The sequence below is a fragment of the Leuciscus leuciscus genome (assembly GCF_965113295.1).
Source record: "Leuciscus leuciscus genome assembly, chromosome: 1".
NCBI lineage: Eukaryota > Metazoa > Chordata > Actinopteri > Cypriniformes > Leuciscidae > Leuciscus > Leuciscus leuciscus.
In genome coordinates this window covers 46,916,101-46,941,764 of record NC_138725.1, presented here as the reverse complement: position 1 = coordinate 46,941,764, position 25,664 = coordinate 46,916,101, and the positions used below count along the sequence as shown (strand labels likewise).

The following is a 25,664-nucleotide window of genomic DNA, read 5'->3' as shown; positions in this document are numbered from 1 at the left end:
CTAGTTACTTTTACTATAGTCACTGTTTTACTAATTCTTTAGACGCTATAGGCCTACGTATTATTAAACATTTAAGGTCCGAAATTCACGTCCGAAATTTTCGCACGTCATAAAAAAATTCGGATCAGGTTAGATTTTCTGCGATTTTCGCGTAGCAAGCATTTTGAATGGTGTTTTGACAATTCAGAGCCACCAAATCACGAAAAAACACATACGAAAATTTCGGACTCAGTGTGCAAGGACCTTTACTACTATCATTTGAATTGTTCACTATATAGGCTATATAGTTCTACTAGTAACATTTTGAAATTGAACTGTAACAACCATTTGACTAGATACATAAGACAAGTAAAACATAACTAGTGGCTAAGATAAAAGAAATGCTTACATTTTTGATGCTAGTGTTTCATAGGTAGGCTACTAGCATATATTAACTGTGTGCTAGTAAAGCTGAAACATATACGAAATTAATTTATTTTATGCTAAGTATAGGCCTACTACAATATATATATATATATATACATATTTATGGTCTTAAAATAAACACCATGCAATTGTACTTTTGGTATACTACATTGATTGCTAAATTGGAACAACTAAGTTTTTTCTTAATGCACTTTAGTTATCCAGAAATAGTGCTGAAGTCCAACTAAAGATATACTTATATTTGATTGATTGTGCTAAAGTGGAACTATTGCAAGTATACTTTGTGTAGACTTTAAATATCTTGCATTTAAAGACTGATATTATACTGAGATCATACTATCCTTACTAATAGTGATATTAAACACATTTAGGCTTAATGTTATGAAATGTGCATTGTGCAATAAAGAAGTACTCCAAATAAAGTTTAACTATAATATGTATATCAGTAAGTCTCAAGTGATATGTCAGTAAAAATGTTCATGTATTTGTATATACATTCACATATTTGTGAAATAAATGTATTTTAAATACATTTTGGAACAGGTTTTTTTCACTACGGTAGTTTTCAATGTTTGATATCTAAACTATAGATCTCCATAGAATTAAATGGCAAATTGGCTATATGTTACCATTAACTGGGTAATAGTTATTTAGGCCTATTACTACTGGGATAGTGACTAGTAGATAGAATAAGTAATAATTGAATAGACAATGGTGCTGGTATATACAAATACTAGTATTTTATCAATAAGCACATCTTAATACTAATCGAAATGAAACTTCAATACTAATGAAATTGAAAAGGAGCTAGTCACTATTGGATTACTTGCTAGTATTAAAAGCACTAGTAACATAAAAATAGATAATAGGTACTATAAAGGAATAATTGTTAAATCGGCTTGCCATATGTCATTGTTCGTTTGACATATTTGTTCTTTTAACTACAGGATTCCATTGTCAGACGCTTTATCATGACTGATGGCGAGGGGAGAGAACACTTTCATTACTTGGAGAGAGGAGAGGTAAGAGTTCCCATTGCAGGCCTGTACCGGGCGCCCGGTTCCAGTGAAGAGATCGGCGATGAGGAGGAAAAGAGCAGCACATGGATCCCCGTCCATGAGAGCTCTCAGACACAGGGGACCGGGGCCCGGGACCCCACTCCGGATTTGGCCTCCGATGAGGAGGAGCAGCCCCCCTACCCGATGCTGGCGCCCGTGGTGTTCTTCTGCATCAAACAGACCACTCGTCCACGGAGCTGGTGTCTCAGGATGGTTTGCAACCCATATCCTTTAACTAATGTTTTCATCTGAAACTACTATTTAGCAATTTAGTACGTGGTTTTAAAGTTTACGCTGATGACTTTGGCCTTAATACACAATAGCCTATTAATTACAGTTTAGTTTTTTCTTGGACCTTGCAGGACTTTGGTATCAATTAGGATCTGTAGGTGTATGCTGAATGGCTGGCTGGTTGCCGTGACAGCTTGCAGCTTCCTGCGCGTATTTTGACAGGAAACTCTTAACAACAAATAAGAGCCGATCTCGTTCTCCCACCGGTGTAGGCTTCCCAAAGATTCGTCCTTTTGGCAGTGTTGCAATTAAGAGCACTATTTTATAAATAGCTTCATTAGCTGAAGGGGCGGCTCAAGCTCTCTGCTGAGTCTCTTTAGAAGTGATGCACAAAATGCAGCCTGGCACTTTGTAGATATTATTTTATGATCTAGATATAGATAAGATTAAATACAATGCTTATGATTTCTAGTTTTTAATGATGAATTGGACTTGCTGGCCTCATATGTGCACTGGAGTTTCCTCCATTTTGTGATTTGCTTTTTGTTGCTTAGCCATTAAGCAAATTAAACTTAGATTGTAATTGTTTTCATATTACATTTATAATGGCCACATTGTGGTATGAAGTGCATTATGTATTACATCACTTTCTGACTGACAGCTGTAAAGAGAGCAATTAGACCCATGATTAGTGTATATAGACTTAATGGATTTGTTGTCATGTGGTTCTGCCTGGATATAGAAAGCACTTTGTGGGATATTTGGAGGATGTGCAAAACCCCACTGCAATCTGTATTATTTCCAAATGCGTTTTTCGGGCTACTTAGCGTTGTGTGGAAATGCATTTTCCGTTTAAATGTTCTTTATGTGAGTTGTTTACATTTTTCATGGTGTGGCACTTTACATATAAAAATGCATATAAATGGCAGCTTCACTTGCTCAAATGTCTTTTGGATTATTATAATCACAATTAGGATCTATGCACCAAGCATGCAGTTCTATGTGCAACATTAGAGAAATGACAATACACATCACTGCAACATTTCACTGAATATTTAGACAAATATACAGAACAGCTGAAATGTAAATGATGAGAGGAAATGCCATTTGTCACCCTCCCATCAATACACGAAGGGGAAAACTGCTGGTTGTTCATTTAATTACTATTCATAAATTTGGGTCATTTATATTCTTTCATCTTTCTATCTGTCTTCTGCTCTTCTGTTTCTATTATTTTGTGTGCTTGTTTTTGGGTCAGTTAGATACGCCAGCGTCAGTGTTCAGCAGTGTAAAATGAAGGCTGCAAACGAGCATGCTTGTCAGATGAAAGTATGTATCATCTTTATTTTGATTAGTCATACATGAGCTTTCTCGCCCTCAGGCACGTGTTGCGAGGCCATAACACTTTTTTACTGAGGTGATGATTAATCTGTATTCTGACATATTGTATATATCAATGGCAGAACTGGGACTGTGTGTGTGTCGTTATAAGCAATGGCTGCCAACTCTTCTCCAAAAAAAAAAAAAAAAAATATATATATATATATATATATATTAAAATATTTTATTAAACATGACCTTTGCCTGGTGATTATCTTTATTCTCGCTATTTTGGTTTTTCTAGATAGATCAAAAGAGCTGCTCTCAAAAGACAAAAAAGGTATTTGCATTTGCCTCTTAGGGAGTTATTAATGTGTTTAGATTTAGATAATGAGCTGATTGCATAAACTGGTAAGACTAGTTTTACAAGCTAGTCATCATTTTTTTTTTTTTTTTAAGTCTGTTCATAACTTTTTTAAGTCAGTTACATAAAAATGTCGATTGGCCTAATTTGATACCAAAAAGTAAGATTAACTGCCCTTTGACTAACTGCTAGTGGGTCATTCTAGATCTTAAAACACTGTCTTAAAACAGCTATGTTTATGCAACTGGCCCCATATGTGCAGTGTTCATATGGCCATACGAGTATCCTGTTGAGATGTACACCTGGACCACAATGACAATGTTCAGTCTGCTGAGAGCAGGCATGTTGCCATGGATAGGGGATAGTTCAGTCAAAAATCAATATCGTTCCAAACCTGTATGACTTTATTTCTTCTGTCGAACGCAAATATTTTTGGAAGAAGAAAACTTCTAGACTATTTTTGTCCATACACTGAACGTCAGTGGGCCTCCAAAACAATATTAGTCCCCACTGACTTTAAATGGATGGACAGAAAAGAACACAGAAACATTTTTCAGAATATCTAATTTTAGGTTTCACAAAAAAGAAGAAAAAAGAAAAAGAAAAAAGAAAACCATACAGGTTTAGAATGACATGAGGGTGATCCCACCTAAATTGAGCTAACATTCTGGCAAGGTTATATCAAAGCTATGAGCAAACATTTCTTCCAGTAATATTAAGTAAGGGATAATGTAGATCCACCCTTGTTGTTATCGCAGAATAAACCCAGACAGGATGATCAGGACTTGCATCACCCTGAAGGGGTTTATTCTGCAATAACAACCAGCTGAATGTACATTATCCCGCTTATTACACGGCTATTTTCCACATAAGTAAATAATTAGACACAAAATATTGACTTGAGTTGAAATATTTTATTAGGTCTTTAAATGCAAAGCTTCCGCAATGAAAGCAGTTGCTAGCAAGCGGATTCTAACTAGACGGATATTTAAGGGATACGGTACAGTCATACCACTTATTACATGCCACATAAATAATTATGAGGTAAGAGATATTGATTTGAGATGAAAATGTTTTAAAATTGTACCCGATTGTTATCGTATAATCCATTACAGTGTACAAAACAATCAATACAAAATGGTAGCAGCTGCGTTTGTATGAAATGAGAGAGCGAGTCCATGATACCAGATGACATCATTAAATAACTGTACACAAAATATTGATTTGAGTTTTAATATTTTATTAGCTCACCAAACGCAGAACTTTCCTAGCAAGCAGAAAGCGCTGACTTTTTAAGCGCTGACTTTTTTTAAAACACTACTTGTTTCAGAATGTTTAGAGAACATTCAAAAGTAACGTTCCCATAATGTTTGGAAAATAATAAAATTGAATGTTAACATTCAGTAACCTTAACATTTTCATAACCTAAAAAAAAAACATTAAGAGATTTTTCAGAGTTTTCAGAGAACATCAGAAATTGCATTTTCATAACTTAATGGCAACATTAACAAAACATTTTTAGTGCATATTTTTGTTAGCTGGGATTAGCTAATCTCTTTAAGTAAAGATTGAAGAAAGACTAATTGGGTCCAGTTAGTAAAACTGGATTCATATCATGTTCATATCATCAAGAGGGTTTGTAGTGTTGTAAGTTAAATAATCCCAAATTTGACCCGGCATCGTACAAGGTGCAAGTTACCAAAGAAACAACAATGATGGCTATCAGTATAATTTCCTCTATTATCAGGAAATATTGTCATATAGCACAACGCGAGCTTGTCTTTCTGCATGTTTTATCTTTTTCCACCCAACGCAACTTCTCACCATTAAATGAAAGCATGTGTTTACGGTGTGGATCATTCAGTTTGACTGTGAAGCTTGGCACTGTGGGATAGGTCATGGGTTGTGCATCACAGAGAAACAAAGAAAGGCTGTGCTGGCAGAGAAAGGGTGAGACACAGTGAGAGAGATTGCAGTCTCTCAACATGTTCTTGTTTTTGAAACCCCACTCAGGGCACAAAACAGACAGGAACAAATGCACTTATAGCTTCACGTCACGACATAAGCCTACAGTACATCCTGATTTAGGATCATCATGTTTTATCTGTATTGTGTTTAAAGGATGAAATTAGAGTGGACGTTTGGAGATCTGATGCTGTTTCGGTTGAAGACAGCAGAGTCTGATGAGAATCAGTGCTTGTATAACCTCTAGTCTTTGAATGTAGCTATAGGAGAGGAAGCTGAATGATTTATTGGTCTAGGGCTTATGGAGAAGAGAAGTTAGTCACAGCCAAAGCATGCTGATTAGAGGAGTGTTTGAGGATTAATATCATTTCAGCTGGATTTCTGTATATCTTTAGGCCTGCGGCTCGCAGTCTTTAGAGCAATGGCACGTAACTAACAAGACTGTCTTCTCGTAGTTTTATGTCTTCAAATGCACAATAGCGATAAAGGCACATGCGTCTGTGCCTTTAAAGGACAACCTGTACAGATATTTCAGATCTGCAGCACAAGTGAGCTTCATGGGTCAGGTCATGACTGTAAACATTAATGCACGTTTAAACTTTCATACTGATCCTCCGGGGTGGTAAAAGCTCTGGATGGCATTTTTATGACACTGTGTGTTTGAGTCTAGATAATGATAATGGGTCTCAGGCTTAACAGTGCAAAACAACAGCTATTCATGCCAAAGTCACTGAGGGGCAACGATCTGGATGTGTAGTTTAGACTTGACTTTAAGATTACAAACGATACAGCAGGTGGCAGCCTGTTCCCCGAAAGCAATTCAGACAGGTTTCTCATGTTGGGGTTAGGATGAGTGATATTGTAGCTTTAGATTGCTGTTAAAATGCTGCTTGCTGAAACATCACTCTCCAGTGATTTAAAGCTTCTTTATTTAACATTCGTTGTATCTTAGCAACAGTTTTCTATATTGATATGTGTGCAGAATTTTAATCAAAGTAAAAAGCAAAACTGCTGTTATCAGTGCTAATCAGTGGTTGTCAATTTCATCAACAAAAAAGATGCATGACAATAATTAACCAATTTTAATTAGACCATATCGATGGTGAAAATATGCAGACAAAAAATTCTCAAGTTCACACCTACAAATAATCAGATCTGAGTATGCGTATTTGGCGTGCTGTCCGAGGGGAGGGCTCCGAGCTCGGAATTTGACCCCAAACCCAGAGTACTCCCCCTGTATCCCTGGCTGGGATAGGAACCAGTGGAGACTGAGGAGTCGGGGTGGCTGAGGGATGCAGAAAAACTGTTGAGAAACATAGGCGAGTCGGCTATGTATATCTAGGCCTCTTCTGATTGGGTTGATCATCTTAACATGCTCCTCCCGAACTTTGTTAATAAAACATCAAGATATTAACAATGCACAAGCACTGTTTTTAGAAGATTTTTTTTTTATAATGTACAAATCATAGTATGCTGGCGATTGATCTGGTTAACTGAGAGCCAGTAAACTGAATCACTGTACTAGCTGGTTTGATCTGTCAAACACATCCTGTAAGAGATTAATTAATTATTACAACTTACATTTGAACCAAAGTCACATGCTAGGCAGAATGGACAACTTGGATATTGCATAGGCTGTTGTCGTAAAAACATGCTGTATGAGGTGCTTTACGTTTCCACTAAATGAAATTAGTTGCCCATTAATTTATAATGCGGTCATTTTTTTATCACGAGGAGTACAAGTATGACTATTTTTAGGACCATTTCAACCTTTTCAGAGCAAGATTTCGTGTTATGAAGTAAAAAATTCTAAAAAAACAAAACCTTGTTTTTGAACCAAAATGGACCAATCAGAACATGACATATAAGACAAGGAAAGCACTAGACATGATGGCAAGGGAATCACATGACAAGACCGTGAAATGACCGTGACAAGAAACATGAAACAATAACTAAAACATGAGCTGAGTTCCAGACCTTCTCGCTCTCCTGAAACAAGTGGTTAACAGCTGGAACCTCTGATGGCTCACCTGACCATGTATCTTAGTATGCACTGGAAGGGAGTGAGTCCTGGTGCGAGTTTACAAGCTTTGGAGAAGCAGTCAACAGCTGGTCGGTGGAGACAGGTCGGTGACAAATTCTATTCCCAGATGAGACCATGGATGGTGAGGAATGGGTAGTGGATGGAGCTTGCCTTCCGGTAGGTGTCTTGGTGTTTTGGAGATGGCACAGATGGGGCATCCTTGAATGAAGAGTTGGACGTCCTGCGTCATACTTGGCCACCAATAGTGTTCATGGAGGAGTGAGAGGATTTGCTGGTTACCGCTCCTACACCGTTGGTGGATGCATCCACTTCCACTACAAAGGGTAAGTCTGGATTGGGGTGTTTGAGGATGGGAGTGATGCAAAAGGCTTCTTTCAGCTGCTTCAATGGCAGGTGGACTCCAGAACACAGACTTGGGCCGATTTTGGAGTAATGAAGTGATGGGAGAGGAAATCAGGCTGAAGTTGGCAATGAATTTGCTATAGAAGTTGGCAAATCCCAGAAAACGTTGCAGCTCTTTGATGGAAGTGGGTTGTGGCCAGTTCCTGACAGCATGGGCCTTCCCCTGGTCCTTCTGGATGCCACATCCGTTGATGATGTAACCCAGGAAGTGGACGGATGGACGATGAAACTGGCAGTTCTTCAGCTTCAGGTAAAGTTGGTCTCTAATGAAGGACCTGCGCAACATGTTGGTGATGTTCAGCCAGGTTTCAGGAGTAGATAAGGATATCATTGATGTAATTGATGACAAATCTCTGGAGCATGTCCCGGAATACCTCATCCATGAAGCCTTGGAAGACTGAAGGTGAGTTAGCTAGCCCATACAGCATGACCCGGTGTTCATAGTGCCCAGATGGTGAAATGAAGGCAGTTTTCCACTAGAGTGGGTGGAGCTGGTGCTGATGGCATGCAGGCTGAATCTGTGACAACGTCACGTCACATAATTAATATTCATGAGGCAAGCTTATAGATGTTATAATTTATCCTCCTGATTATGTATCCCGTTGACTATGAAAACAAATTTGAGTATTTAATAGCTGTTGCATATTTTATGAATGTATTTATGTGTGAGCTTGAAGCACTGCCCTTACAAAAAAGAAGTTTATTCAAGTGTGCCATTAGTATACTTCTTTTAAAGGTACAATATGTAAGAGTTTTGTATCAATATATCCAAAAACCACTTGCACAGTGTTAAATATTTCTTTCAATTGTGTACTTCCATTATCCTAAATGTGTCCAAGAATTTGTAAATTCAGAGAAATTAACTATTTTAAAAAGTGCCCATCCCTCTTCACTTGTCGCCTGTCAATGACGTAATATCCGCGTTATCCCTGGTTTCCGCTTGTACTGCTATAGTAACCATGGCGACAGAGATGGACAACTGCGTAGTGCATAACGTCTAGCGGCACGCTGTTGTTGTTTCGTTCAAACATTATGGACCATGACAAGCAGACTTTGGGACAAAAGGAGAACTAAAACGAGGATCAATATCAGTGTGGCGTTTTCGAGATACCGAGAGCTCCACGTCCGCGACTAACTTTGACTTGACCGAGCTTCACGAGTCACGACTTGACTGGGACGCCGCTCTTGCATGTACTTTATTAGACAGGTGAGCAAATGTACATAAAACAAATCAATGTTATATAGCTAAACATGATGAAATGTTAGAATATGATCAGTATGTTATTCTAATGTTGATCTAGCTTACTGCTAGTCTCATACATAGCAAACAAACTAACACATAGAATAACATTAAAACTTTCAACACACTCAAATGCTGTTTAGTATGATAGTGTAACGTTAGACCAGTTAAACAGCGCTGCTTTACCTCACAAGTTTAATTCGTCAAATAAACTGACCTTTGTGAGTAGTAATTCAGCACTTGCGGGTAGTTCGGAAGAATTAAATGTCCTTATTCCTTTATATCCGCTGGACTCGCGTGTGGCGCTGATATCTGTCTCTTAACAATCGCGACCCACTTCATACCTCAGTCATGTAAAAAAACATAAATGTTTTCACTCATCCATAAACATTATTAGATCCATCAGCATGACGGCAAGTCCCATCATTCCGCTTATCACTGCGTCATCAACCTACGCCTTTGTTACTGTAAAAGGTTGCCCCTGGCGGCGGAAAAAAAATTACATATTGTAGCTTTAAACTAAAAATAAGAAAGTAAGTATACTAAAGTATTCTTGACTTGTACTGACAGATCTAAGTATATTTGGCCTATACTTGTGCTCAATCTTTTGATCGAGATATACATAATGTATAAATACATATTCTAAGTATTCTTGTAGATGTGTTTACTCTTTCACATAGTTATTTCACATAGTTTTCATGCTGTCTTATAAACTTACATTGTTTTATGTATACATTTTGATATATCTGAAGTTTTGTGTACTTTAAGATTACATAGGAATTTACTTCAAGTATACTTTACTTTCCCCCAATTTACTGAATTTTCCGGCTATCCGTGTTTTCACTGTTATACAGCTATTACGCATCATCTAGTACAAAATCTCTGGAAACACAGATGAAGAAGAAGCAGAAACAGGTGATAGAAGATTGCTTAGGTAAATGTTAAACAACGCAATCATCAAACATTAAACAGCATATAAACTTACAAGTTCTTGCAGTATAAAACTACTAAACTTGTAGTTTACTGAGAGAATACTTCAAAGTGTACTTTTATAAACAAAAAAATGTGCTAAATGTAGTATTTGACTAGTAAAATATCAATATACCTATATAAGTTTACTTCTAGTATTGTTGCAGTACAAAGAAAAAACTTAGTTGTAAACAAGTTGTGTACTCAAAGTTTACTGTTGTTACACTTAAAGTATACTTTAATATACTTTTAGTGTAAGTATAGACTAAAACTGGGCCAATTTAGTCCCAAGTAGTATTGAAACAGTGCACTTGCAAGTATACTTCTAGTACATTGATATTAGTATTCTTACTAAATAAAGTATACTTTAAAATATACATGAACTTAACTAAAGTATACTTAAAATGAGCTTGAAATATACTTGTTTTATTTTGTGACTTTGTCACAAGACAAAGTCCTCTCTACTCGCGCAGTCAACAGCTGACAATGTATATATCCTACATGCCACAGTCTCCGAGGTGTTGTTGATCTCAGCGGTTATTGATTTGTTCGTGTAAGGCGTGGTGCAATAGACTTGTGTGATTTATTCCCAACAGACAGTTATAAACAAAAGACAGAAGCAAAGGGCATGATTGAAAAACTAAGTGGCAATCGATTTTGAAGGCTGCCATGGACGGGTCCCTTTGGTGAACCTCAAATCCACCTGGCTCTGTGAAGTGTTTATACGAGGTGAGAACTGAAAGGATGATATTTGAGTGGCTGGTGGGAGGTGGCTGTTTAGGTCGCAATGGACCTCCCTGGGGAGCAGCGGCCAGCTGGGATCCACTGTATTTGAGGGAGACGGATATATTCCGGCCTCATAAAAGAGCCAACAGTGGCAGAAACATTTCCCATCTGTGAAAACAATAGCACTGCTACTTTTTGTTGTCTGACGGCCCCTGTCTGTATTTGAGTCTCTATAAGTCTCGCTTATAATACCAGTTGTCACAGGAGCCAATTCTGAAGCATCCGTTCCCAAATACCAGCATGCTCTCGAACTGGGCTTCTCTCTGACTGAGATGTTTCATGATTGTGTTGATTCAGCTGCCTTCTCACTTTGAAGTTAGACCACACACACAAATGACAGTGTGTTAAAAGCTGTGGATCAGGTGTTGATGCCAGTTTGAAATGTGCATTGAGAGTGACAATATGACACAAGGCTCACTTGACAGAAGATGACAATAAAGCTTGTTTTATGTTTCTGGTTCTGCAGATGTTAAATTCACTCGGCCCTAAACATGCTGGGATGTGAATTGAGTTTTGCTGTCACATTTTCCCCCTTTTCCCCTTGTTTTGATTATTAATAATGCCTTTTTTATGCAAGAGATCCTATAAAAGACTTGACTTCTAAATACGCAGTCTTATGGTGTCAAGCTAATGAAAATAATTAATTTTTAAAGATGGCTCTGTATGTTTTGCAGTCTCATTGGGTGGCAACAAATCTACTACTGCCAGAGATATCTAGAGTTCAAAGAGGAGAGGTTGTAGGAAGTAGGCTAGATCACAATGATATTTTCTTGTTGTGATAAAATATCTGTGCATTCGATTATCATTTCCTTTGGCCTTGTTCAGAAATTAAATTATTAATGTTTGCTGCACTTCTTAAATGGGAAGGAATGATTTGCTTGGGTCTTGCTTAAATCTGCACATTAGCATCTTGCTCTTATTTGTGTTAAAATTACATCACCCTTGTGTTTTTCCAAACCTGTATAACTTGTTTTCTTCTGTGAAACATAAAAGAAGATATTCAGACATTTTCTTTTCCATACAATGAATGCCAATAGAGTCCACTGTTGTTTGGACCCCATTGGCTTTCATTGTATGGTTAGAGAGATATAAACTATAAATAATGTTTTTATTGGGCACCGTTCCTTACCACCTGCCTCAGCCAGTCATGCTGTTTTATGTGAGCTACAGCTCCTGCTTGGCTGTCAATCATGTGAGTTTGTGCACTGAATTCTCTGTGCACGATGAAAGCAGAAACTGATGAATAAATAAAAACTGCATTGCAAAAAACTGGTGCTAACGGCAAGGTCTTTGTCCGCCACACTGAGGTTGTCATGGCAATGTGGACCATTAGTTTATATGAGGCTTATGAGGCATGTTCTCAGCACAGCAGCGTATTTTGCTCCATGACAGCAAAACCGCGTTCGTTCTGTACGTAGATCCATTTTTAAACAGAGCTTTTATGCAATGCCGATGATACGTTGATACGTGAAATTTAAGGAATCTCATTACAGATAAAAGTATGTATCCACACAGGATTTGTACATATTTGAATTGGGGTGTGCTGAAATGAAGTATTAGGTAGTTTCGTAAAAGTTGGGAGGGGCCTGGGGGCGGCACTTTGGGCTTTCACTGCATTATAGTATGAGGGGGTTTCTCTGAGGAGAAGCACTTGCTAGGAACTACCTGGTTGCCAGGCAACAGATGAGTTCATGCCTCACACTTCAAGAGAAAATACAGCACCCCTTCATCCCGAAAGAATGGGCTTTGCTGAGTCAATATCATACATTATTAATGGCCTGGGTTATGAGATGGTGTGGAGAGAGGGCAAAGGGGAATTAGGGTGGGAGAGGAAAGGATGGAAAATGAAAATTCCATTTGGACCAATTTAAACCCTCTGTGTTCATTTGTCAAGCAAACAGTAAACTGTGGTAGATCCTTCAGATTGGAAGTCATAAGGGCTTAAAAAGCTCCCTATATGGTGTTCTGTAATTTGATTTAATCATTGATATGATAATGTGCTGTCAGGTGTTTTACTCCAGAGTCAGACCCTAGTTATTAGAAATTAGACCGTTCCAGAGGTATCTCCCTATTCATTTTCTCGCATAGGGATATAAATGAATTCCATAATAAAGCGTACAAGTCATAAACCAAGCTCTGAGATGAATCACATTACAAACATTGATTTGAAAAAGACAAAGGTACAATGAACTACATATCCCATGAAGCTCTGTAAATAAATAAATTGACTCAAGAACAACCATACAATATAAATAATATTAACATATATGTTCAATCTCTATTACATTCAAAATGCTTCATGGGAGTGGGAGGTTACTGTTGAGCTGTTTTGGTCTGGTTTTGGTTTCTGTGGTAACAGTGACTTTTTCTCTGATTGGAGGATCCATGGAGAATCTCTCCTCAGGATTATGTGTAGTGTAGTTCTTCTCAGGGAAGCTGGCTAGTTAGCGCTTTTTTTGTGTTGAAATCACCCATGACTTATGGCTTTTATAAAAGCATACTGTATATCATCACTGAGCTCACGGTAGGGCTGTCTTTAAAGGTTTATACATAATCGTTAAAAATCAGTTCCTCTACACTCTTAAAAATAAAGGTTCTTTTGGCATTTATGGTTCCATGAAGAGCCTTTAACATCCATAAAAACTTTCAATTGCACAAACCTTTGGAAACCGGTTCTTCAGATTATTAAACAGTTCTTCTCACTGAAAAAAAGAGTCATTTTAAGAACCGTTTGCATTGCATTGATCCAAAATTCCTTTTAGGAACATTTACTTTGAAGAGTTTATGGTGAAAGTGAGTGGGTATTTTATGTAAAACTCCACTGTTATATTTTATAGTCAGGCTTTCATATAAAATCTGAGTAATAACCAACAAGTTGCAGGTTTCAACCTTTGTGATCTTGAGCAAGGCACTTGACCCAGTGGTACTCTAGGGAGAATGTCTCTACTTTACTTAACATTTATAAAACTAATTCTAGTAGTCCTTGTCCTGTTGTAGTAAATGTAGTTTTATTCTTTTTTTAAAGTCATCATGAGATCAAAATGGACAATTCTTATTTTTGTGGAATATTGCAGTATTTATTATAAATTATTTATCTGTGCACATCATTATTTTTATTCAAATTCATGTGCCCTCATAATCTTCATAATCAAAATAACTTCCCCTCCCTCTCTTCTCTTCTCTGATGCGTTTACTGGCTTGAGGGCGGGACACCCTGTCAATCACCTACATTTTTTTCTTGTTCAAGAAGACATTTCACTCGGCTATATAGGCAAGAATAGACACAACTTCCGTTTCAAGTTCTTCAGCAATCCAAAAGTGCAACATAATTGTTTTTGACCTTGTAAATTAAGCATGCTGCTTCAGTGAAGCAAATTCATAATTTAGCCAGAATTCTGTGTAGTTTGGTTCGCCAGATATGAAATGTTAGGCAGCTCTAATGCAGGGTTGGCAACCCCACAGAGAGACTTGTGATGGCTGGCATTTTGTGGTAACTCAATGGTGTTTAAATTGCCATTTAAAAGCACATTAGCTAATGTCAATGATGTAATGAAAAAAATGTTGATACTCATTAGCCTTCCCACTAGGCCAGATGGAGCTTTATTATTACTGTATAAAAGAGATCACATTTGCCAGCTCAGTCTACCATGATCCACTTGTATATGATAAAAAGCTTTTTGAAATGGCCCACAAAACAACCAGCAATTGTACAATAAATAGCTTATTTTAGCTGAAGTGGCTTCCAACTTGCTGATAACGATTTGTTTGAAGAGGCAGATGTAGTCGTCTTATCTGTGTATGTGCTTGAGAGAGCTGTGCTAATGTTTCGAGTAGCCATGAGGTACAGCTACATGCCACAGAGCATTTATTAACTTATCTGACAGGACGCCTACGCTAATGCCCTGATCTTGTTTGTTCCAGTTCATGGCCCTGAAGTCAGTCCAGTCCTAACACTTCCTGTCTTGACCGTGCGCCACCCATCTTGTTGTTTAGCACAGAGAGATGGCCGAAGTTAATTATCTGTCATTATTTTCAACAAGGAAGACTCACTATTTCTGTCTGCCCCTCATGGCCATGTGTCTCTGATTGTTATTGCTCTAAGTATATCAGATATGACTGCATTATATTTCAGGGTACAGTGTTAAAAAAATAAGTTAAATGCAACAGTTTGCGTGGCTTTTTTTTATGGAAGCACATTTCCACCACATAAAAAAATAAGTTCATACTTTGGTAAATCATAATTTAGACAAAAGTGAGATCCTAAGTCATAGCTATGAGATGCTAAATTATGACATAGTCATAAATACGAGATAACAAGTAAAAATGAACATTTAAGGTCAATTTAATATAAAAAGAAGTCATGTCAATTTTGACATTTCAGGTCATAATGATAACTCAAAATTATCACATACTAAGTCATAATTATGATCTAAAAAATCATTATTATGAGATAAGTTGAAATTATGTCAAAGTCGAGACTGAAGGTCATAGTAAAGTCATAGACTGTAGACATAATATTTCTCATAATTATGACTTATACCAATTTTGACTTTTTATCTCTTAGTATCCAGTCATTTCAACTCTATGTTATAATTTTGATTTACCAAAGCATGCTTTTTTATGTGGTGGAAATGGGCTTCCTTACTTCTTTTACAGTTCATTTCATTTACTTAATCATACTTAAGTAAATGTCAAGTTGCCATGACTTAAAATCTGCTATCTTTTAATTAACTATTTAGATTAAAGGCAGGGTAGGTGATTTGATCTTTAGCTAGCCGCTAAAATTTACATTTAAGTTCCTCCAGTTGTCAACTTAAACTGAGGCTTAAGCAAATTGTTCCCTTGATTTAACATGATTTTAAATCGTTCAGAATTTTTGTATATAATTCATATTTCATATTCATATTCATATTCATATTTTCAGTATCTAAGTTTAAAAATAAAAATAAAAAATTCTATGTAAAATTGACAACATTTACTGCAGCAAAATGTGTGACAGCAAAAAAGTGACAGCAAAATTAACAACAGTATACATAAAAACGATATATATATATATATATATATATATATATATAATTTTTTATTTTATTTTTAATCTTAGAGACTGAAAATATGAATATATATATATATATCATAAAACTTATTTCAATGCTGCTTGTTGTTTTTCTATTACAAAATACACAGAGCTGAAATATTACATAATATAATATAATTTTGTAACAGAAAATCTGCATTGAAATGACAATTTTCTGAAATTGTACGTTGGTTAAACTTTGGAATAATAAGAAAACCAAAAACAATAATTATTTTTTTGCATTCAGCATTGATCTAAGACTCATGTTTTATATAGTAGTGTCACAAGATTATATCAGTTACACACGTGACATGACATTACAACACATTTGTTAACGTGATTATGAGGGCCGAAAGGAAATATCCTGTGAAGCCATGTCATAATTCATCTTAGTGGTTGCGAGTAACAGAAATGTCCTATGGCAGTGAGGGCTATTTTAATACAGCTGTCATATTTGCTCATATTTAACGATGTGCTTGCTGTGTCTCCCTGCGCTTTACCTTGTTATTAGTCTAGTCTTCTGCACCTTTGTGTGCCATATAGACAACTGTGATTAGAGTGTATGACCTACACACTATCAACTGTATAAATAGCTCACATTTGGCCTATTCATAATCACAGGTTAGTGATGAATAAATGGAATACACTTCAGAGGGACTGTGACACACTGATTTATGGAGGTTGACTTTAAAATCAAGACTCTGAGGGCCACACAGGTGGACGGTCCTTAGTTGGCACCCTTACTAGGCGGCCCTATAGCGTAACTCACCAGGTTTACAGCGAGACCACCCGGGGGCTTCAGAAAACACAGATGAACTGCTCAGGCTGCTTGTTTTGCAGTTGCTCAGCATCAGGGCTGTATTTACACACGTGTGTTTGTTGTTTTTCATTCGGCACGGCTGGATGTTTGCATGACGGTCAGGATTCAATTCCTAATTAGGTAAATTATCAGAGCGTGTTAGTGTGTTATAAATGAAAAATGCCAAGGTATCATATAAATCTTCCCTTACTCTAAACGCCACATTCCTTTGTCTGTGCTGAGTATAGAGTGTTACTGTTTGTAAGCATTCCTCCCCCAAGCGCTCTGGCAGACTTTCCAAATATAATCGCCTGCACCGGCAGACCTGCGGTCCCTCATCCCACGCCAGAAAGGAAGGACGAGGGGTTTCAATAAAGCTCTGCGAACATGCGACTTTCACACAGCTGCTTAAATATGATGGGCCCTTGTATGTTGTTTATGATTCTTTATTTAAGCCCACCTTATTAACTTACCTTTCAAGAGCTCTCTCAAGTTTAGAGTGTATGTCATGCTCAGTTTAGACTTGCATAATTGAGAGGAGTCAGCTCAGGGCCAGTGCTCGAAACTTATGAAACTCCGTGAGAGAAGACAGAGGAACATTCCCACTGTGTTTATATCCTGTGAAGTACAGCTTGTTAATCCTCACTGTGAAGAATCTCTCTGTTAGGGCCAAATGTTTATGTATTTGTATTGTCTTACATGGACAAATGTAAAAAAGGCATTGATGTATTGGATTGTGTGCTGGGAGGGATTGTGAAGAGTGACAATTAGGATTGAGATTTATCTTTACATACTTTTGAGTGGACGATCCTCACAGTTTGATTACCTTATAATTGATTCCTTTAAAATAATGAGAAGCTTGAATGATTGTTCATAGTTCCAGTGATGGCTGGATCGTAGCCCAGAAAGGCACCTGATAGTCCTGGATTGCTCTGAACAAGCTCTTTATGGATTCTTCCCAATAGTCCTGTCATTAACGGAATCTCGGCTGACGACGTTCTTTTCAAAGTGAAGGGAAAAATAGTGTTAGAGGCATGTTGTGTAGAAGGATACAGCAGGTCAGTCTTTGTGAAAACTACAATGTCTGCAGTGTTAATCAGGCACTGAATATGTATGTATGTATTCAGAAATAATGCAAATACAGTTTTAAATACATAGCCTAACCATTCAAAAGTTTAGAGTCAGTAAGAATTTTAAGTTTTTGAAAGAAGTATCTTTTTTTCACCAAGGCTGCATTCATCTGATCAAAAATACACTAAAAGCAATACTATTGTGAAATATTACAATTTCAAATAACTGTGTTCTATGCTAATATATTTTAAAATGTGATTTATTCCTGTGATGTCATAGCTGAATTTTCAGCATCATTACTCTAGTCTTCAGTGTCACATGATCCTTCAGAAATCGATCTATAAATTACAGAAATGTATGTCTGTGTGTCTGCCTGTCTGTCTGTATGTATGTCTGTTATTCGCATATCTCTCGAACCGTTTGTCCGATGGATTTCAAACTTGACAGGTGTCTCGCTACGGGCACGAGTAAGTGCAGTGCCAAGTTTGACGTTGTTTGGATTAGAAATGCAAAATATATTGTTAAATATATATTGGTAAAAGAAGCACACACTGGCTTTTGCTGCTCTAGCCGCTGGCCACTCCCCCTCTCACACTGACAGTGGGTGCTTCTCAATATCCCTCCTCGTCTCCTCCGTCCTCCATCCTATGACCCGGAAACCGATCGAGCACAGCCATCTTGAAGGACATCTCAATTCTCTAATTGCACCGCGAGGAGTCGAGGATCGAGGAGTAAGGAGGCTTCCAGAGGAGTCATGAGCGAGGATACACAGGTGTATCCTATGCGGAAGAGTTTTATCGACTAAAACGTGACGCACGTATAAATTCTCCTCCCCCTTCACATTGGTCACAATAATTTTAATTTATACTTTACCTTTGCAGTTTCTATAAACCACACATCTCACATATTTCAATTTCAATCACTTGCTTTATTAATATTTATTATGAATTTCTTAAATAAACAAACTTCAATAACATAAGGGCAGATCCTCTGAGCGCTGCTGATGACGCGGTGAAGTGACGCTCGAATGATCAAGTATTCCAATGTATAAAAAAAGCTTTCATTCGATCCCTCCATCCTCGCGTCTTTTCCTTGCAGCCTTTCCTCGCATCCTACAGGGGGTGGAGCTGAGACGCGAGGAAAGGAAACGAGGATGCACAAATAAGAATTGAGAAGCACCCACTGAGTGAGCTCAGCTGGCCACTCCCCCTCTCACACTGACACTGAATGAGCTCAGTTGGCCACTCCCACTCTCACACTGACACTGAGTGAGCACAGCTGGCCACTCCCCCTCTCACACTGACACTGAGTGAGCTCAGTTGGCCACTCCCCCTCTCACACTGACACTGAGTGAGCTCAGTTGGCCACTCCCCCTCTCACACTGACACTGAAGGCTTGTTCGACTTCATACAGCTCTGCGCAGACCGATCGGCGATTGACTTGAAGCAGTGCATATGCCGGTTAGAAATGTTGTCCGACTTGATACAGCGCCGACGCCACGTGACTGTGACATATGACATCAAAGTACCGCGAGAGCATTTCGAGAGTAGCCGGAGAACTCAGCCAGCGCAGCTTCTCAAGAGCGGCTGCACTGGGCTGCAGGAGGGCTGATGACGACACAGCTGTCCCACGATTGGCCGGATTCACCGCATGACAACGATCACGTGTGTTTCGTGTTTATTCGAACACCCTTTAGTTACTCTAAAGCTCACAAATCAGTTTTTTATAACAGTAAACACTCTTTTCATGTCGTATGTTATATTGTGTCATGTTTATCAAATTAAAACTGATTAAAAAACGTATAGACTCCACTTCATTAATAGTAGCAATTATGTTGAACTGTATTCTTGTTCAAACAGACGCTGTATGAAGCAGTACATAAAGTAGGCCTATTGAATGAAAATGTCTCTGAAAATCTGTGTATTATTTGGCCAATATTACATTTATTTCACTTCAGCTGTGGTAAAGTACGCGAACACCACGTGAGCGGTCACTACGGGAACCAGAAAGTGTCCGACTTCACGTCTCCGTTTGCAGCTCCTCCCCGCCTGCACGCGGCTACTCTCGCCGATCGGTTACATCCAGCCGCAGCCGATGTCGAACACACCTTGAGTGAGCTCAGTTGGCCACTCCCCCTCTCACACTGACACTGAGTGAGCTCAGTTGGCCACTCCCCCTCTCACACTGACACTGAGTGAGCTCAGCTGGCCACTCCCCCTCTCACACTGACACTGAGTGAGCTCAGTTGGCCACTCCCACTCTCACACTGACACTGAGTGAGCACAGCTGGCCACTCCCCCTCTCACACTGACACTGAGTGAGCTCAGTTGGCCACTCCCCCTCTCACACTGACACTGAGTGAGCTCAGTTGGCCACTCCCCCTCTCACACTGACACTGAGTGAGCTCAGTTGGCCACTCCCCCTCTCACACTGACACTGAGTGAGCTCAGCTGGCCACTCCCCCTCTCACACTGACACTGAGTGAGCTCAGTTGGCCACTCCCACTCTCACACTGACACTGAGTGAGCACAGCTGGCCACTCCCCCTCTCACACTGACACTGAGTGAGCTCAGTTGGCCACTCCCCCTCTCACACTGACACTGAGTGAGCACAGCCCAGGACCAGAGACAGAGAGGGTCGAAGAAAGCAGCCGAGCTTAAAGGAGAAGTTCACTTTTAAAAAAACTTTTGCTGATAATTTACTCACCCCCATGTCATCCAAGATGTCCATGTCTTTCTTTCTTCAGTCGAAAAGAAATTAAGGTTTTTGATGAAAACATTCCAGGATTTTTTCACATATTATGGATTCCATTGGGACCCAAACGGTTCAAGGTCCAAATGACAGTTTCATTGCCGCTTCAAAGGGCTTTAAACGATACCAGACGATGAATAAGGGTCTTATCTAGCGAAACGATCGGTCATTTCAAAAATAAAATAAAAAGTTGACGTTTTATAAGCACAAATGTTCGGCTTGCTCTGTTCTGTGATGCGCGTTCGTGACGTCACGTAATACGCAATTACGTTGAAAAGGTCACGCTTGAAAAATTGAAGAAAATGTTCTTTTTGGCTTTTTAATATTAAAACACTCAGGATGCGCACACGAAATGGGCATTTTAAACGATAAACTGACACAAATACATTTGAAAATGTTTATATGGTCCTCCTTCCGCACATTTGTAAACACATCAAACTTGACCTTTTCAACGTAATTGCGTATTACGTGACGTCACGAACGCGCATCACAGAACAGAGCAAGGCGAACATTTGTGCTTATAAAACGTCAACTTTTTATTTTATTTTTGAAATGACCGATCGTTTCGCTAGATAAGACCCTTATTCATCGTCTGGTATCGTTTAAAGCCCTTTGAAGCGGCAATGAAACTGTCATTTGGACCTTGAACCGTTTGGGTCCCAATGGAATCCATAATATGTGGAAAAATCCTGGAATGTTTTCATCAAAAACCTTAATTTCTTTTCGACTGAAGAAAGAAAGACATGGACATCTTGGATGACATGGGGGTGAGTAAATTATCAGCAAAAGTTTTTTCAAAAGTGAACTTCTCCTTTAAGTAGCGTTTTCTCGGAGTTCACTGTGTAGCCTACTCCCTGAATCATGTAGTTCAATTTTCCACATTTATTGTATGTCATTATGTCAGTATCAGTATTTGCTTTCTACCATGCACAAATAAAAATGTCACTGAACTTTTGCTGTGTAATTGTAACAATGAGCACTCAAACACACCAAACCAACAATTACTAAAAACACACACAAAAACTGATTTTGCACTAGTCATTATAATGTGATGATTTGCTGCTCAATAATTTATTATTATTATCAATGTTGACAACAGTTGTGCTACTTAATATTTTTGTGGACTGAGATTTTTATTTTTATTTTTTCAGGATTCTCTGATGAATAGAAAGATTAAAAGAACAGCATTTATTTGAAATATTTGCCTTACTGAATAAAAGTATGAATTTCTTTAAAATAACGTATTGACAAACTTTTGAACGGTAGTGTAATTATATAAAAGAGAAAAATATGGCTGGTATAGCATCTTGCTATTGAAAAGTGTGGCAAAAGGTTAATTTTGGACCCTGTAGAGATATCAGATACCTAATAAAGTGTCAATATCAAAAACTGAGGAGAGGAAATGAGAAGGAAGGGAATCAGATAATGTCACAAGCTGAATTCAAACCAGTATTATCGCCAGTATTAACACTTACTGCTTGGCTGTTTCTCCAACAAAGCTGGTTTGTATTGTTGTTGCTGCTGCTTGTATCCTAAAATACCCAAATTGAGCTTTTTTTTTTTTTTTACTGAAGAATCCAGATAATTCTGGGATGACCTGTGCCTCTAGACACAAAACAATGAGCTGCTTCTCTACAGACAGCATCAGACAGCACTTCCTGCTCTTTCAGGTATTCAACAATTCTGCCGTTTTTGAGATCCCAATTCTACCATATAAGGTTCAGTGGAAAGCAGAAATATCTTCCAAGATTGTACAACCTTGAAATCCATGATAATGGAAATTCCCTATGGAGACTGAGCAGAATGCTTTTATCCGTGTTCAGTTCCAAACATGATGTGTGGTACTCTGCTCTCTGTCATCTCAAATTCTTCATCTTTATACAGAGCCTCAGTTCTGATAAGATTTACACGCCTGCATGGCAAAAACAAATTGATTTGTAAATGTGTCAGCGCTGAAAGGCGGTCACTTGTGCCATGCTAAGATAACCATGTTTTATTGTGGCTGCTGTCTCTGCTCTTCTTGTTGACTTCTTGTCAACCAGCGATGGTAATGAAAGTGTTGTTGGGGGTAGAAAGATAGGTGCACTTACAGAGAACCAAAATGAACAAAGGAATGGCTGGAAACCCCTAGATACGCCTCATTTAATATAATAATGTGCAGCGCGGTAGAATGTCTGAGCAGCACCATTTCTCCTGCCGTGGAAATGTAATTAAGAGGCCAGACTCAGCTGCCATGGCTTCTCACACACTCACAGCTCTATTTCATGCTCAGGTAGACAAAAGCATTTGTTTTCTAATGGTTAGAGCCAGTTGGGTAATGAACACATCGCATCATTTCTACTCTTGCCGCTGTTTAGGAGGTGTTGTTTATGTTTATGTCATTGTAATTATCCAGAGGACACAATGAGTTAAATGAAGTACACAAGTTTGTTGTAACTTCCTTGCTCAGAGGGTAGTTTGACTGTTAATGCATTGTTGCATGTTATAATGGCTTGCTTGGAAGATTCTGGTGCTGCACTGTGAGTACACTTGGAATGCCTACGTGGATATATTATGAAATATGGCTTGAAAGTCCTTTAGTTCTGTGTGCCACTCAGCATAATGTCAGAGGGCCCACTGCTTCCTGCTCTGCTTTAAAGGGCTTGAGAGGAGCACTCTATTGGGATTCTCATTTGTCATTTTACTCTCATTTTTGTTGTCCGTCGAGGCGTAGAGTGGAGTGAAATCACAGGCAGCTCATAATTTGAGTGTCTTTACTCTCTAAGGACATTAAAGTTGAAGAGTTTTCTGAACAGTCACGTCCTGAGAACATTCTACTCAAGCCCATATTTAGGCACAAGAATAAAAGCTCAAAACGGTGTAAAGGGAATTAATTACACTACAACAATCCTATTCTTATCCTACTTCAGTGAAGTGATGTGAAGAAGTGACGTGACGTGAAGGCCAAGTATGTTAACTCATACTTGGAATTTGTCCTCTGCATTTAACCCATCCAAGTCAGTGCACACACTTTAGGAGCAGTGAACACACACTGCGAACCGTGGACACACACACCTGTAGCAGTGGGTAGCCCTTCACTGTGGCGTCCGAGGAACGATTAGGGGGTGAGGTGCCTTGCACATTCGTGGGTATTGAGGGTGGAAGAAAGTGCTTTTGCATATTTGCAATTATATTATATGATTATAGTTATTGTTATGCAAATGTGGGCAGTTATTTGTACTCATGTTTGTGAAGTCAGAGAAAATTCAGTTGTCAGTGGTACAGTATGTCCGCTTTGAATAATGCGGTAATAGTGTTTAGTAATGAACATACAGTAGCATGTGTGTGTTGATGTGGTATCTGCAGCACTCTTAGTCCCTTATAGAGCAGGAGGACCTTGTGTCTTCCTGCTGCTGCTCTGTGCTACTCTCTGACAGGCTTGTCAGGCTATGGACACCAGCAGCTCTAATGGTGATGGGGGAATTCTCCACTCCCCTGGAACATCAAAGAAACCTTCCTTAATTGGACCCTAGGCAAGAGTAACCAGATCTGCCCTGATTCAAACGGTCTGAATCCCAGCACCACTGCCGCAGTCTGCTAAGCTCGTAACCAAGGCAACATTAAGTTAGTGATGAGCTCTCACATACAGTACAGAGGCTCGGCTCCGGCCATGATAGAAGCGAGTTCTCCTTTAGCTGCAGGCAATTTCTGAAGTTCATCTGGGCTCGTGGACAATTAGTCAGAACATCGAGAGCATCTTACAATACACTCGCGTGTGTCACCGCGTCTGCTATGGATGGATGCCAGAGAAGAGCCTGTAATGAGTCAACTCTCAGTGGATCACAGACTCCGGATCAGCCACATTTTCTTTTACCTCTAATAAAGAAAAAAGGGTCTGATCCCAGCCTAGAGGCATGCCTGTCTCTATTTGTTCTGGAAGCGCTCACGCTCAGATGAAATATGCATAAACTTCTCAAGTGCTGTTTTGTTTAAGCTCCGAAAGGGATGAGCTTTGGTTGAGGAGGCTTTGTGTGTTACTCGCTGCATCCGCCTCAGTCTGCCTGTGTCCTTACTTGGAGGACAACGTGAGCACAGGAAGTGAGAAAATATCACTTTCTCAGAAATACGGGGGCAGCTTTGAAATGCTTCACTGGCAAGTTAAATCTGGTTGACAGAGGGAGATTTATTTGCAGCACCTCTGTGAATGGATCTGGCAGCAAACTATTAACACCCTGCGAGCCTATCGAGTCCTCAGCGCAGTGATGGGGTCAAGCTGAAAATGAAGTTTTCTGCAGGCCCTCCAAGATGTGTTTTGCACATGAAAAGGTGTGACTGACCCCCATGGTGGTGTGAAAGATCATGACCATGGACACACACCATTTAATGGCGCCGCCGTTTCAATCTTTTGGAGCACTTCACAGCATGCAATGTCAAAAAACTTTAGGCCGACACATCATTTTGATGGTGGTTTACAAGCTTTTCCCTTGTTATTCGATAAAAGTCCATCAAATTAAGTGTGTAGCATTCTGTTCTTTGCTCGTATTGAATTACGTATTTATGCTTTCATATTTTCACTTAGGCACAAAAGGGAACAACAAACAAATGCAGTCAAGTGGAAATGATTAGGCCAGCTGAAAGCTGTTGAGTAGTGCAGAAGTGCAGCAGTGCACATCTTGCACTGTGAGTAATAGTATTATGGGCTGTGCATTTAAAGTTGTGAAAATTGATGTACACTGTTGCCTGAAAAAGAAAAATAAGTTGAAACGGTACATATTTATTGGAGCTGAACAAGGAGGCGTAAAGTGCCTGGAGACAGCATTTCCATTCATCTCAATGGCAGTTGGTCGAATAGTTGGTATAATCTTGTGTAAGCTGTCAATGTCATGCGACTAATCACTCTGGATCCATGGGCAAACGATGTCATGACAACACTGATTGGCTGATGGCCTCATAAAAAAACAGGCCTAAACCGTTCACTAGCAATATTCATGAACTGTGATGGAAAAATCAGTAGAAGATGTAATAATGTAAGTCTATTTCACACTTTTAACAGCCCTCCAAAAATAATTGGGCACTGGACAAAGGTCTACATTAATATAATTAAGTATGTATCATTTGTATGTGGCTCGCAACACATTTCCTTCACTGAATGGCAACATTTCAATGGCTTTTAATGGGATATATG

General features: G+C 38.8%; 1 protein-coding gene across 3 annotated transcripts in view; it reads left to right on the top strand.

The window, feature by feature from the left end:
* The window catches only part of cacna1ha (calcium channel, voltage-dependent, T type, alpha 1H subunit a), a 114,228-nt gene that overhangs the window by 795 nt on the left and 87,769 nt on the right, over positions 1-25,664 (top strand). For all 3 annotated transcript variants that reach the window (XM_082172379.1, XM_082172377.1, XM_082172378.1), the window contains exon 2: positions 1,374-1,710. In XM_082172379.1, the coding sequence (XP_082028505.1) occupies positions 1,398-1,710 (313 nt within the window). In that variant the 5' untranslated portion in view covers positions 1,374-1,397. The remainder of the gene's footprint in view (positions 1-1,373; positions 1,711-25,664) is intronic.